The sequence below is a fragment of the Equus asinus genome, chromosome 7 (genome assembly GCF_041296235.1).
Source record: "Equus asinus isolate D_3611 breed Donkey chromosome 7, EquAss-T2T_v2, whole genome shotgun sequence".
Lineage (NCBI taxonomy): Eukaryota > Metazoa > Chordata > Mammalia > Perissodactyla > Equidae > Equus > Equus asinus.
The window spans coordinates 101,615,871-101,631,804 of record NC_091796.1 but is presented as its reverse complement, the minus strand read 5'-3'; the positions used below and the strand labels follow the sequence as shown (position 1 = coordinate 101,631,804).

The following is a 15,934-nucleotide window of genomic DNA, read 5'->3' as shown; positions in this document are numbered from 1 at the left end:
TAGGATCCCCGCGGAAGCCCCCGGGTCTGGGGCGACGGGAGCTCCTCTGTCTTGTCCCCGCCAGGCCCAGCGCGAGCGGAGCCAGCGATGGGGTCGCCCTGAGGGACGCCTGGCGCCGTGAGGGCATGGAGGGGCCACCGCGGGCTTAGGCCCCGCCGCGGCCTGGGGACGCCGGCCGGGACCCTAGGCCCCGCCGCCGCGGCCTGCAGCCAGAGCCTGGGCCCCGAGGCCCGAGCCGCCGCCGCCCGCAGCCCCCGCCGGCCCAGCTGCCAGCCCTCATCATGCCTTGGCCATTTTCCGAGTCCATCAAGAAGAGGGCCTGTCGCTACCTCCTGCAGAGGTACCTGGGCCACTTCCTGCAGGAGAAGCTGAGCCTGGAGCAGCTCAGCCTGGACCTGTACCAGGGCACCGGGTCCCTCGCCCAGGTTCCCTTGGACAAATGGGTAAGAGCTGCCGGCGGCCGGCCGGGCGGGACTCGCTCTTCTCCTTGGGGCGCTTTGAACTAGCGTCATCCAAGGTTGGTGACGTTCAGACCCTCCCCGGCAATTGTTTGGATCCAAGCGTGGCAGGGCTCAGAGAAATATGTTCAAGTCTTGTTGAGTCTGTTTCTAGGGAGTTTGCGCCCCCAAATCACGTGCTCCAGAAACTTAGAGGTAGAGAATCTGCAGTATAGGAATCCGTTGAGTCTGTGGTTTGGGGTCTGTGAAGCTGGCTGAAAGGGGTCCATCGGAGGAGGGGACCAGCGCTGCCCTTTGGGGTAGGAGGGGTCTCGGGGTTCTGTGGCATACAAACCCTATTTCATGAGATGACACCCCGGAAAGATTAAGGATGAGGAGGACCTTTGCGGATGTCAGAATCCTTAGTTCTTCCTTTATTTTGGGTTGGCTGCTTGCACACCGCGGTCTCGGGACAGCGTTTGCCACCTGGAAGAAAGTTAGGTGCTGGCCTCCTCTGCAGGTCTGCCCGCTTTTGCTTCATCATATATTTACAAAGCCAGCCTGTGAATGGTTGTGTGGCCCCATTAGTGCCTGTTGGCTTCACGTGACAGGTCGTAAACGCAGGTGTTGCGAAAGCGCCGAAGCTGCAGTTTTCAGACATTTTAAAACCTGTTTTCTATTTGTCATCCAGAGGCTGCGGGTTGACTCACTGTGTCTTACAGGTGCTTCATGTGTATTTCCACTCACCGTATACGGTTGTACCTGCATGTGTATGTTCAATGCATAGTATTTTACTCAAGTGTATTCAGCCTTGAGTTTGAGAAGAATGGAGTGGCTTTGTTGATTGCGCTGGAGCTGGCTGCTTACAGTTTGTCTTGGTTGTACCATTCTAGAGTTTTGCCATCCTAAAAGCATGCCTACACAGTTTACATTTAGGAATTCATAAACATAGGCCACTTTCCTCTGATAGTTGTGCCAAACAAAAGGAAACCTTTTTTTTTCCTCCTGATTTAAGGAAGAAGCTTGTGGGTTTTTCTTTTATGCAAAAGTATTTATTTTTATTTTTATTTATTTTATTTTTTGAGGAAGGTTAGCCCTGAGCTAACATTTGTGCCCCTCTTCCTCTACTTTATATGTGGGACGCCTACCGCAGCACGGCTTGCCAGGCAGTGTCATGTCCACACCTGGGGATCCAGGCCAGCAAACCCCAGGCCGCCGAAGCAGAATGTGCGAACTTAACCGCTGCGCCACTGGGCTGGCCCCCATGCAAAAGTATTTTTAACAGGGTAGTGACTTCCTTAGCCATAGAACCCTGAAAAACTCAAATTATGGTAACACCTTGTTATGACCCTTAACTGGTACTAATAGGAATAAGCATATATTCTCATCAGTAAGGAGATGACTTAAACTAGGGAGGGTACGCAGGATAGTGGAAAGAGCCCTGGTTTGAATAACAGAAAGACCTAGTCCCACACGAGGCCAGCGCTGGCTGCCACAGTTAGTTCAGTGAACATTAGTGAAGTGTACACTCCATGCCAGGCACTGTGTGAGGATACCGTATTGCTGTAATTCTTACTAGAAGATAGGGATTCTGATGGATGTATTTTTTTCTTTTTTGGTAGGAAGATTGGCCCTGAGCTAACATCTGTTGCCAGTCTTTCTCTATTTTATATGGGGATGCTGCCACAGCAGGGCTTGATGAGTGGTGTGTAGGTCTCCACCGGGGATCCGAACCCGCGAACCCCGAGCTGCTAAAGCGAGAGTGCAAACTTAACCACCTAGCTGGTCCCCTGATGGATAGTTTTTAATTTAACCTCCTATGAGTCTATACTTTTGGTACATTTATGAATAGCTGGTCCCCTGATGGATAGTTTTTAATTTAACCTCCTATGAGTCTATACTTTTGGTACATTTATGAATAGGCTATCTTGAAGGAGAGGGGTTGGACATTTATTAATAGTCTTTTGTGGGTTGAATGAGTTTATGTATTATTCTTTATTGACTTTTCTTTTAATGATCTATAAGGTGGATATTTTTATTTCCATTTTACAGTTGAAGTTAAATAATTTGCTCCTACTCACACAGCTAGCAAGTGGTACAATGAGGATTCAAACCTGTCTAATTCTTGGTTCATTAATTATATGGCTTCAAGCCAAGGAAAGTGCAGTTAATGTTTATTAAGCATCTATTTATTTACTTCAAACACTGTGCTAGGCACTCTCATTTGTGTGGTTTTATTTAATCCTCATGGGAAGTCAGAGGTGATATTTGAATTTTACAGTTTGACTTCAGGATCCTTGGCAGAATAATTTACTGCCAGATTTAATCTGAAGATTGTTTTATTCTGCTCCTTGAAGGTGAAGGATATGCCCAACCAAAACGATAACGTGAAATAAAGCATCCAGTAAATGTTTGCTGTGCTGATTTATTTATTTATTAATTATAGCATTCTGTGTTGATGACTAAGAAAAATCTTGATGTGGCCCTTAGGTATAACTATTCAAAGTTCTGATTCCAAATTCAGTTACTTTTGACACTTGATTTTAATGACTTTCATGACTGAAAAAAAGATAGCTCACAAAGATTCAGGGATCCAAATAGAAGAGTTGCATCATTGGTGACATTGCTAATGTTTCAATTCTCAACCATCAGTTAGACATAGGATTGTGTTGAAATTGGCTGTGACGTTCCCTTCTTCCTGCATCTCAATCAGTTATTCTTGCTAATTAATTGGAAGGTATTTCATTTTTATATAAATAATATACATTTATATATATAAAAATTAACTTTAAAACCTATTTTAAAAAATTCTTTGTTCAGAAGACTTAAATTCATTTGAATAATCTTTCTATGTTTTCAAACCTTTTTTAACCTGTGTTGATAATGACTTAAAAAAAAGGTGGTATTTTTAATAGATATTGTTTCAGCAACAAAATCATGTAACAATGGAAATATTTCCAAATATAATTTTTCAAAAAAAGTTCTCCCTTAGTAAAGGTATCTTTTGAAAAGCAGTTACTTTCTCACTTATTATTAAAGTAGCATATACTAGTGATAACCATCCGTCATCACATAAACAGTCAGCATATTTAGAACTCTTCTCTTTGTGTAGAAGAAAATTGCTTATCATCTTTGAATTCAACTCTTAGATATTTGGCCATAGAAAACCCAGGAAATCAGAAAGTTATTGTCACTTCCTGTCTCTTTACAAAGATTGCACTGTTCAGAGGTCTGCTTTTATTATGTGGAATATAGTATGCTCAAGGAAGTTTCAGTGTGCTGAAGAGGAGCATCCAGCTGAGGGCACCCCCCTTCACTCTTCCCCTCTGTGGAACTCCTAGTCTTCTCTTTGTACTAGTCTGATGTATGGCCTGAGTGAGCGTGCCAGTGCCCATTTGTATACTCAATATTAGCACAACTTTTAAATCTCACAGTGTGAAAAATTTAATATAGGATGTCTAATTTTCTTCCTCCTTCCCTAGACACAGATCATCTGTTGTACTCTCTGGAATATAGACGCCCCACTTTGGAGATCACTGCCTTAAAAGGGCCTGATGTGGCGGGAGGAGCAGAGGGAAGGCATTTGGAATTCTTCCACAATTGGAATGGGCTATCTTATTAGTTCATGAGTTCTTTTCCCATTGAGTGGTCAAAATGCAAAATATCAAAAGAAGGAAATTTTGTTTGGGTGGGCGTTTGGATTTGATGACTCATTCTTTTCACACTTTTAAGACTGTGACTTTATTCTTATTTTTTTAGTCAAGTTTTTTCATTACTTAGTTCAGTACATTTATTGAGCTCTTGGCACGTGCCACTCTGATGGCACTGGGCATATAGCAGCGAACTAGATAAAGACCCTTTTCTCACAGAAGTTCAACGTGTCCAGGAAGATAGATGTTAATTAATTATATTGAAGCCTTTTAATTTCAATTTAATAATCTGTTTCTGTTGCTTTGCTGCTTATGCTGGTACTTATAATAAAATTATCTTGTGTTCAGGAAACATTGACTACTAATCATTTGCCAAACGCTGTAGTAGAGACCAGTGTTAGCTTCTCTTTTTCTGTCTTTGTGCATGAAACTCATTGATGATAATTGAAAGCAAAATGGCCTTAAACAAAACAAGCAAAACTCTAAGGTAATCTACCATAGGGCACTTCTTTGCTGAGTAGTTCAGGTGGCTCTGCTTTTAGTTTAAGAATTATTGAATCATGTGGACATAACTTCAGTGGACTAATGAGGAAGGTGTTGCCTGAGTAAATAACAGGAAATCAACTTGGCCAAGTAGGTTGAGAATTTTGTTGTACTCATACACTGTGATAGACTTTGAGGTTTCACAGAATAAGTGCATTTCTGAGTACCGTATGATATAGGATATAGGGGATTTTGCCAGGTGTGTATAAGATTGTGTATAAGTGTAACCTATTTGAACATCTTATACTTAGGGATATTATATTGCAGCTTAGTGGCACAGTTGAAATTCTTGAACTGTTGACTCTCTCCAGAACGATTTCCTTAACATTTACCGTATTTTTTCTTTTAATAGTATTCTTCAGTACTGTAATAAAACTTCCTGAACTGTTATACTTAAGTTTAAGGTGGCCACAAAATTGAGACAAATGAAGACTTGGTGTTTATTGAGAAGAGAATTCTATCAAATCCAGTTTCCTAGATGGTGTCTCATGTTGACAGATCCCCATGTTACAGAGTCTGTCATTGCCTATATACAGTTTAAAACACTTTGGTATATTTTTAATTATTTTTATATAACTAATATATATGCTCCTGGCAAAAAACTCAAACAGTAAAGAAAGGTGCTATATCTATCTATATCTATCTACGTATATATATCTATAAAGAAATATATAAAGTATGAAGTAATAGCCCTTTATTTCATCTCTCCCAGAGATAACGTTATGGTGCAAAAATTTCAGACTTTAATTATGGAAATACTTATGAAATTAGCAGTTCTGAGCTACTGCTTTTGTCTTATATGATGGCTTCTTTTTAGTATCAAATATTTAAATTTTTCTTTTAAAATTGATATGAAAAGATATGAAAAGCACTAGGTTGGTGGTGAAATAGCAAATACTAGCAGAGAAGGAGAAGGTTGTCCCCACACCCCAATCATGTGGGTGGGGAGCAAGTGGGAGAGGAAAGGAAGAGATTGAGATTGGGGCGAGAATAAGTTTTAACATTGATTGAGGGGGCCTTGGAACATCCAGATAGGGATTCTCAGGAGGCGGTGGGAGCTATAGTATTGGCATTGAGGAAGAGCTGGAGATAAAAATTTGGGTTATCAGAGTATCAGTAGTGACTGAAACACTGGAACGGCACGGAGTGCTTGGGTAGTAGGTAGATTAGACTGAGACAGAAAAGGCTGAAGACGAAATTTAGGCGAATGCCAACATTTTAAGTGGTAAAGGATTAGAAAAAAGACTGAAAGTGTAAAGAGTGTTACGGAAGCCAAGGAAAGTTAGAATTCCAAAAAGAGAAGTGACCATAGGAATTAGATAGAGATAAGAATTCAAGGAAGATGAGGACTGAACATTGTTTGTTGCTTTTGTCGGTTTATTGGCAGTTAAGAGTGGTTTCAGAGGAGCTGAGGGTTAGCAGGCAGTAGTTTGTGGTTTGAGCAAATAGCTACCTTGACTAAAGAAAGAGGAATGCAGTTAATGACAAGGGGACTTGGAGTTGAGGTAGGGGATTTTAATTTGCTTTGGAAGATAATGACCATTTATTAAGCACCTTCCATCTCTGTATAATGTACTGAGTGCTTTTATATACATTTTCTTGCTCTAAGTTGGGTGTTATTTCCATTTTACCATGAAGTTAAGTAACTTACTCAGGCTTAGTATTTGCAGTGCAGCCAGATTTCAAACCTAAGTCTTTCTGATTCCTGTATTCCTTTTGTACACCTACTGCTTCAAACGATTCAAGAGATCTGAGCTTCTCAAACATTGGCAGCACTGGATTCACCTGGGAAGTTTGCTAACATGCAGACTTTGGTCTCCTTCCCTATAGATTCTGGTTCTAAAGACCCGAGAATCTGCATTTTTAAGAAGCGTCTCCTAGTGGATTCTGATGCATGTGGTCCTTGACTGCATTTTGAAAAACACTAGCACTAAAGGGATTGAGAATTTTTCCATTTAGTTTTAAAAGTTTGTTCTGTAACTGATCTTCAGTTGCCATGTCTGTAAAATGGGCACAAAAATATCTCATTGAGAGGGCTGTTGGGAGGATTTAATGCAATAATGTAGGTATAAAATAGTACAGTGTCCTGTATATAGTAAGTGCTAATTAAATGTTAATTGGTCTGAATCAGTTCTTGCAAATTTTTATGCTCTATTTTATTTCTGTTTGAATTCTGATGCCTTGGTTTAAACTAATAAGGATGTATTCTTTTCCTAGTTAGTCTTATGGTATGTATTAAAAAGAAACATATAAACTTTCTTCACACTGTGCAGCACAGCTCGACTTCCCAGTAGTGCTCGGCATTGTGCAGCTTAGGCGCTGGAGAAAATAAAGAGCAAGAGTCAATGCTTATTAAGTGTTTACTTGGTTCCAGGAGCTATGTTGGTAGCTTTACACGTTATTCTGTCGTTTACGCTCACTGTAACCCCATGAGATAGGTACTGTCTCTATTCTATGGATGAAGAAATGCAGACTCAGAAGTTAAGAACTTGTCCAAAGCCACCCAGCTAGTAAATGACTGAGCCTGACCTGACCACATGCCCTGTTTGAAAGGAGCGTTCTTCAGTCGTGTTTGCTCAGTTTTCTCTTAAATTTTGAAAAACTACAATTCCTTTAAAATTGACTTTAAAAATTTTCATAAGTTTAAATAGTTTTAGAGGATAATTTTTGTTGTAGTATTGATATAAAATATAATTTTTTTCGCCCAGTAGGATCTAAATGCCCACATTATATATTTTAGAAATGCCGGAATAAGTTCTTTATTACTAGTTGAAAATCTGACATCGTATTTTTTCCTATTGAACCCATATATCCATCCTACTTCCTCTGCAGTTTTGGTGTAACTTACATATTTTATGCTTAAGTCTTTTATTGATCAAGCTATCATTTCTCTACAATAAGAGCATGTAACTAAGTTGAAATTGATCATTTAAAAGAATTTCCTCTTACCATTAAGCTTTCTTTTGCATTAAATGAATATTTTCTACTGTAACATTTTAATTTCTTTAATGATGTCTTCACAGGTTTTTTTTTTGAGTTTTTTAGTGGCTTTCTTAGTGGTTGCTTTAGGGCTTACCATATTAATCTTAACTTATCAGTAACTCCTTCAGATAATCATTAGGCATTGTGTTAAAATTTTTCCTCTGGATTGCGTTATTAGTACAGTTATTATAAGTGTGGTCGATCAAAACAATATAAATATATTATACATTTGAATAATTAAACATAAAAACTTTTATTGGAAATATATTTCTTTTTTTATTGAATTAAATTAATTAACTTTTTTGAGGAATATTAGCCCTGAGCTAACATCTGTGCCTGTCTTCCTCTATTTTGTATGTGGGTCGCCATCACAACATGGCCACCCATGAGTGATGAAGGTCCGCCCTTGGGAACTGAACCTGGGCCACTGAAGTGGACCATGCCAAACTTAACCATTACACTGCTGGGCTGGCCCTTAACCCGTTTCTTTTTCTTTTTCTTTTTTTTTGAGGAAGATTAGCCCTGAGCTAACAGCTGCTTCCAATCCTCCTCTTTTTGCTGAGGAAGACTGGCCCTGAGCTAACATCCATGCCCATCTTTCTCTATTTTATATGTGGGACGCCTACCACAGCATGGCTTTTGCCAAGTGGTGCCATGTCTGCACCCAGGATCCGAACCGGGCAACCCTGGGCTCCCGAAGCAGACCATGCTCACTTAAACACTGCACCACTGGGCTGGCCCCTAACCTGTTTCTTAAATGTTGGTGTTTATCAGGATTCTATCCTAGGCCTCTTGTTATTTCACCCTGCAAAAGTTCCCAAAGGCTGTCTGTCTCTCCTTACTCCTGAGGCTTCATTTACTGTCTGTTTGTAATGCCCTTCTGTATCTCCAGGTCAGAGGGCTCTCCTGAGCTCTAGACTAGAATATCTAGCCACCTCCTAGACATCTCCACCTAGGTGTCTGCTCATATGTATTCTTTGGAACTGAGCTCCTCCTCTTCCCCTAACCTGCTTTTCCAGGTTTCTCTATCTCAGTAAACAGCCCACTATCTGAGCAGTTCAAGCCAGCAACCTGGGAGTCGTTCTTCATTCCTTCTTTTCTTTACTCTTCGTGATGCCAGTTAATTCTACTTCCTAATGTAACTGGCCTTAGTGTCATTATTCTTGCCAAACCAGTTATTTTAGCTTCTCTTAGTTTTGCTTTCCTCTGACATGCTCTACATGGCGGCAGGAGTAGCCCACTAAAAGTTCTAATCTCATCATGGCACCCTTGCTTAAAATCTTTCCATGGCTTCACATGGCCCTTGAGAGAAAGTTCAGACTCTTAAACATGAATTACAAGGTTCTTTGGATTCCACTCCCTTATCTTTGTAGCTTTATCTCTGCCTCATAACCCTGGCACGTTACACTAAAGCCTAAAGCAGCCTTTTTTTCCCCAAATGCTCTTGTATCTCAGTATGTGTACTTGTGCTCTTTGACCTCTGCTTTTGTGAATCCTTCCGCGTGCTGTTGTCTCTACCTGGACCACTTTGCCTGGTTAACTCCTTGGCCTTCTCTGATCTCAGCTTAAAATAGCACTTCCTCAGGCGGCCTGCCTTGAATCTCTGGGTTGGGTTCTATTACATACTCAAATAGCACAGTGTACTTCCTCTGTCATGCAGCTCGTCACACTTTAATTACGTGTGTCTTTTGTGGTAAGCTATCTTGTAAGCTTAGTGAGGACCGGGAATCATCTTTATCTTGGTCTCTGCTTTCTTTAGCCCTAGTGCCTGACACATATATGAGCATATTCAGCATCTTTGAATAAGTTAACAATTTTGAGTTCTTGTGATTTCAGAATGCACTTGGTTTTTCTCTTTAGTGTCTCAATGAGATCCTGGAGTCAGCAGATGCGCCTTTAGAAGTCACTGAAGGATTCATACAGTCAATTTCTCTGTCAGTTCCATGGGGCTCCTTGCTACAGGATAATTGTGCACTGGAAGTGAAAGGGTTAGAAATGGTCTTTCGACCTAGACCTCGCGTAGGTAAGTGTGTTATTTGTTTCTGTTTTGTTCGTTTCTGTTTTTATTCTTCAGAGATTGGGACGGTAACCTAATTGCATTAAATTCAGTATTTATTACTCAGTGTTGTATTTGTGAGACTTTCAGTGTATAAAATATTAGGACTTGGTCTATGTAGGGTGTGTGTTATTGTACCTTTACAGTTATTTCTCTCCCTGTTTACCCACAGGAACTTAATAATATATAGATGATTTGGTTTAATTATTTGTTATCAACTATCTAAAGTGACTTGTGCTTTAAAGATTCAAAGTATTGTGCAAAGTATTGTGCAAAGAAGTGCTCAGAGATTGATGGAGAAATGTTAAAAGGACACAGGATAGACTTGAAGGGGTTCCCATTGACCAAATCTGGGAAGACTTGAGTATCAAAAAGAATAATGACAATAATGGATTATAACACACTAAATGAAAAAAAGCCCCTAACTCTATGTTGATACAAATAAATAAGTATGTAGGGGAGGCAGGGAGAAGGGAAAGCTCTTCACTGCCGTAGAATACCTATTTATAAACATAGAAAAAATGGTAGAATATCAGCATGTTTTTGGCCACCAAAGTAAAAATTGATACAAGTGAGAATCATCAATGAAAGTTAATACCTGTTAGTGAAAGGTTGTTGAGGAGCTTGATATTTAGACAGTATCAAAATATCTCGCACTGATTACGTATTATTTATACAGGGAAGAAAGTTTCTTTTACAGTGGAGAAAGTTGACAGTCACCACATAACCTAGTGATCAAATTTAACCTCCTCAGTAATGGGTCAAACTGATATCATGTATATCCTGATGTGATGGACTGAGAAGGGCACACCACCACTTATGTACTGTTCCTGCTAAAAGTGCTTAATCTGAATCAAATTTTAAGGAAGCAGTCAGACAAATCCAAAATAAGGGAAATTCTATAAACTAACTGGTTGGTATCCTTAAAATACCATTGTCATGAAAGAGAGAAGAGGTGGAGGAACCATTCCAGGTTAAAGGAGACTAAAGACATGAATCACTAACTGCAGTATATAATACTGGTTTGGGTTTTTTGTTTTTTGTTTTTTTTTACTATGAAGCATGTTTTGGGGATAGCTGGGAAAATTTGGGTATGGAAGGTATATGAGATTATAATAGTGTGTCACCGTTATGTTTCTTGGGTGTTAATGCTATTGAGCTTTTGCAGGAGAATGTTCTTGTTCTTAGGAGTCAGATGCTGAAGGATTTAGGAGTGAGTGTTACGGTGTCTGCAGTTTACCTTCAAATAGTTCAGCAAAACTATGAGAGTGTGTGTATATTTGTGTGTGTGTATTGTATAAGCCAATAAGTTATGACAGTAAGTCATCTTAAATTCTGAATTTAAATTTTTCTTTCAGTGACAAGTGATATTTGTAAAGATGTACGTGAAGAATTCTAATCCCAAGTACTGTCTGAAACACCAAAGTTTTAAATTATGCCTTCTAGAATTGTAGCACCATTATTTTCAATATTGGTAATCTATGTATAGAAATCCTCCTTAATAGTCTGGTATTTAATGATCAAGAATATTTTATCTTTTAACCATATGAGTAGATACAATAATACTTTTCTATGGAAAGTCAAGTATTTTCCCCTTACGTTGAAAATATTCCATTAGAAGGGCTTTTAAATTCCATTTTGGAAGGCAGTAATTACGGTAATCTCTGTCAGTTTGTTTTGAATAATGTGACAAAGTGTGGTGGAACTCTCTCATGAGGGAAGGCTGGAAAGGACTTTTCACAGTTCATGTATTCCTTCCTCCAAGGACGCTCTTCTGTTTAATCTACGTTTGTATTAACCTTCTAAAGCCTAGGCCACCTGCTACCTCTACCAGAGTTCCTGTGAATTCCTACAGCTAGAAGAATTAACCTCTTTTCTTAGCTGTCATAATGTTTCCCGTTGATACTCAGTAGTTGCCTACTAATTCTTCTTAATCATCTCTCATTTCTTCCACTATATTGTGGGCTCTCTGAGGGCAGAATTAATAATTATTTTATTTTTCTATCTCCTACTGCTGGCCAGATCGGGTCTGTCACCTGTCATGTGTTTTTGTAAATAAATTTTTTTTAAACACCACCATACTCATTTATTTATTTATTCTCTGGCTGCTTTTGCACTGGGTGAGAGAGTTGAGTAGCCATGATAGAGACCGTATGGCTCACGAAGCCTAAGATATTCACTGTCTGACCCTTTAAAGTTGTCAACCCTTGCCCTACAGTATTTTGAACAGTACCATGCAGATGTAAAATGCCCTGTTAAATACTTGTTGAATGAATATGTGAGTTAATATTTGGCAGATATATATCACGTAATGAGAGCACATGTCTCTGGACTTTTTTCTGTGATCTGTTTTTTTTCCCTTCTTAGTTATTATAAGATGATGTTTGCTCAAGAGCAATTTCTAAAATAATTCTAGAATTATTATCCCTCGGTAACACCATGATATTAAATATCTCATGGAGGATTAAAAATTTACCTGTTTGAAATGTGTTGTTTTAAGAAATGGCTTTGTTGTAACTATGGGAAATTATTTAGGATTAATCTATATTTTCTGCAGCAACTGGTTCCGAGCCTATGTATTGGTCAAGCTTCATGACGAGCAGTATGCAATTGGCAAAAGAATGTCTTAGCCAGAAACTGACAGATGAACAAGGAGAAGGATCCCAGCCTTTTGAAGGACTTGAAAAGTTTGCTGAAACCATTGAAACAGGTTTGGCATTACTGATTATTTTAAAAAATTTTAGGTTTTATATGATAATTTAGTACCTTTATTTAGTAAGCCTTGTATACGCCAAATCCATTGGAATGATTTTTAAAAGAATTACTAGAATTGATGTTATTTTAATTATTGTATTCAATTTAATTTCATATTCTTTTGTACCCTACTTTCTCCTCTGTTTATTTTATTAGACTTGCATAATGAAGGATTAGAATTCTACTTATAATGTTAGTCATTGCCCCAAATGTCTGTTGAGATGTAACGTGGGGTAAATGCTCAGTAAGGCAAATATTTATTATAAAACTCAAGATTTTGGGATTTTTAAGGAAAGAAGTTCAACTTTTTTATTTTGTAAGTTCTTATTAAACTAATTTAGTATTTATTCCTTTCATTAGAAGTTTTTATTTAGTATACATATGGTCTCATGTTGATGGTTACGTGTTTACTCTAGTACTAAGAAGAGTAAAAGTCACTTTTATAGACACTGTCTTGAGAATTGAACATGTGCCAGAAAATTCCAAAACTGGAACTGCACTTGAAATTCGAATAGAAAGGTAAGACTTCTTATATCTGAAAACAAATGACCCTAGTCTTTTCTTTTGTAAGTAATAAAATCTAACTCTCATTATATTTCGTGATGCTTTTAGATATTAGAGGTGATGATGTTAAATTAATGTGTTGCATAGTTTCAGGGTAAAGTGCTGCTCTCCAAGTTATATTCTAATCCCATTATTGAAAATTTAAAGTACCAGTTGGGGTATAATTATATATAATACGATGTTGAAGTCAATGCAACTAATTCTCTTTTAGTTAATATCAAATCAGAATAATGAATTTTGAGTGCTACTGAATTTAAGGCATTCCCACTGGAGTTTTTTCATACGAGCTGTGCACTATTTAGGCATGTCTCATTAACGTGAAAGGCTATTTTGCTTTCCTGTGCTTGCTCTAAGTGCTGCTTTAGTGAGAAGGGCTAAGACTACTGTTTTGTTTGAGGATTCTCTGAGGGTATTTTAAGGCCAATATGTGTAATAGTGATTTACTTAAAAAGATATACACACATCACTTTTAGTTTTCGGTGTGTGCCCACTTGGAACTCTAAAACGGAGTGATTGATGTACACGCTCCTGAGTGTTGATTTGGGATAGGAGCTGTTCACCTGTGTCTTAATGCCATTTGAACTGCTGACGGAAGTAAGCAGAATGCACACTGAGCGCTAAAGACACTTTGTATATGGATCTCTTGGGGGCCTTTACCAAATTTTAAGCAGATATGTTATGGTTTCTGTCTTTCACAAAACATACCTATTAGTGAAACAGTTGTTGTTAACAGATCTTTGAAATTAGGTTGCATTATCTTAAATGGTCTATTAAAAATTATCTAAAATCTCATGCAGTTAGAACTACATTCTGTATTTTGTGGAAACTGAAGATCAATCATAAGAACTCATGGAATAGTCATTTGATTTCAAGAAATGTCATTCACTTCAGACTTATGACTTGGGGCCACATGTCCTCTCACTATTACCAAGAGATATTTGTGAGGGAGCACGGGAATGTTTTCCTTGAAGCTAACTTTAGGAAGTTAGTAATGTTTTCCCCAAATTTAGGAACCTCTCAAAGTTATTCTTCTTGGGTCAAGGTCTCTTCATGGGAATATTTACTGAAGTAAAGCATGGTAATGCTGGCTCACATTATAGGCATATTCTAAGGAGTGTTAACACTTGAAAAATCCCTTTAACTTAAAAAGCTATGTGCATTTCTTTTAATTGCAAGTAGATTTTCCTAGAAGTTTTATGCAAATGCTCATTTTGTTTTTAACTTTCAGAACTGTATATTGTGATGAAACTGCTGACGAGTCCTCAGGAATAAATGTACATCAACCCACAGCTTTTGCTCACAAATTACTTCAGCTCTCTGGAGTGTCTCTCTTCTGGGATGAGTTTTCTGCATCAGCAAAATCTTCCCCAGTGTCTTCAGCTGCACCAGTGGTAAGAAAAACACCACCAAAAAACAACAAGTAAATCACGGATTTTTAAAAGGTTTAAATGAGGGCTATTCAATCTTGCTAGGATATATAATATCTGTTAATGAGTTTGCATCTAATCTGAAAGTTAACACAAATATTCAGTAATGGGGGTATATATTTCAGAGATTTTAAAACACTCGTATTTATAATTAATGCCTTTCCTAGCAGTGTGGCTTATTAATTGGATAAAGAAACATTAGATACTGCATCTTTGGGAAAAATGGTATATTAATATTTAATAGCCTTTAACAGTAAAAACAGGAAATCAAACAGTGTTCACATGTATCTTTAATAATGAATGTTTTGCTGAAAATTTATCTTATAAATCATACCTTAAAAAAGCTTTATAAGGAACTCTTTGTTAATCTCCTAAGATTAGAGAGTCCTTTTATAAGTCATTCCATAATTTGCCTTTTATGTTATTTCATAGATCATATTTTCTTAATTATAGAATGTCTGTTAAGTTTTCGTATTGCTATAACTTGAATAGATGCTGTGCTTTTTTCATAACTTTCTTCTCCATGATTTGCCTGTATTATCAGGGTACTCTGCTAACATACTACTGGGTTTCATGCTAGTTGTAGGATACTGGTTTATCCATTGTCACGTAATACAGTTTTGCCTGTCAAATATTTCATTCTTCTTAAGTTAGTGATTGTATTTTGCATTTCAGTTTATTTACACAAGTATTTTAAAGAATTACTTTATTCTTACTGCATTATTGTAGGAAACTGAGCCAAAGCTGTCACCTAGCTGGAATCCCAAAATTGTGTATGAGCCACACCCACAACTAACGAGAAATTTGCCAGAGGTAGCACCCTCTGACCCAGTGCAGATTGGAGGGCTGGTTGGTAGGTTGGAGTTGAGTCTCACTTTGAAACAGAATGAAGTACTTCCTGGAGCTAAGGTCAGTATTTGTTTTATTTTCTATAGTAAAAAACAAAATACAACTACAAGTATTCTTTAACCTATGCAGTGACCCTCTGACCGTTGCTGTAGATTATCCTGTAACTAGGATATCCACTGTCCTGGAGTCAGCATTTTACTCTCAGCTGGTGCTCTGTCCTTAGGTCACAAAGTCCGTGTGCGGACTGTCTGCCCTCCTGCTGCAGCTCAGGTTTTCGAGCTGCCTCTTACACTCGCTCTCCTCATTCCAGCAGTTCAAAACATTCCTTAGTTCAGGTAACTAGGAATTTACTAAAGAGTCTTTCTATAATTCATAAAGTTAAGTTTAAAGGAGAAGAGATTTGGAAAGCAAAAAGTTAACTGTAGGAGATGTTTAATGATATGGATGTAAAAATGTCCACCTATGTGTATTTTAAAGGAATGACTGTTTTTATAGTTGTATAATATTTATGAAAAGAGACTGATTTTTTTCATGATGTTTCATAGCTTTTTGAAGACAGTGTAAAGACAACTATACTTGTTTCTTGGGGAACAATATTGAACAGTCAGTTGGAGAATCAGGAAACTTGCATTTATTTAGTCAGTCAAAGATGTATTTGTCGAGTTATTTTCA

At 38.1% G+C, this 15,934-nt stretch overlaps 1 protein-coding gene across 3 annotated transcripts in view; it reads left to right on the top strand.

Moving 5' to 3' along the window:
- The first annotated feature begins 136 nt into the window (after nucleotides 1-136).
- Nucleotides 137-15,934, top strand: part of ATG2B (autophagy related 2B) — a 71,629-nt gene continuing 55,831 nt past the window's right edge. For 2 of the 3 annotated variants that reach the window (XM_014843459.3, XM_070514271.1), the window contains exons 1-6: nucleotides 137-443; nucleotides 9,473-9,635; nucleotides 12,226-12,378; nucleotides 12,839-12,941; nucleotides 14,215-14,377; nucleotides 15,143-15,322. In XM_014843459.3, coding sequence (XP_014698945.3) covers nucleotides 282-443; nucleotides 9,473-9,635; nucleotides 12,226-12,378; nucleotides 12,839-12,941; nucleotides 14,215-14,377; nucleotides 15,143-15,322 — 924 coding nt within the window. In that variant the 5' untranslated portion in view covers nucleotides 137-281. Of the gene's footprint in view, nucleotides 444-9,472; nucleotides 9,636-12,225; nucleotides 12,379-12,782; nucleotides 12,942-14,214; nucleotides 14,378-15,142; nucleotides 15,323-15,934 lie in introns of all 3 variants that reach the window. The other variant, XM_070514272.1, reaches the window with a different exon arrangement.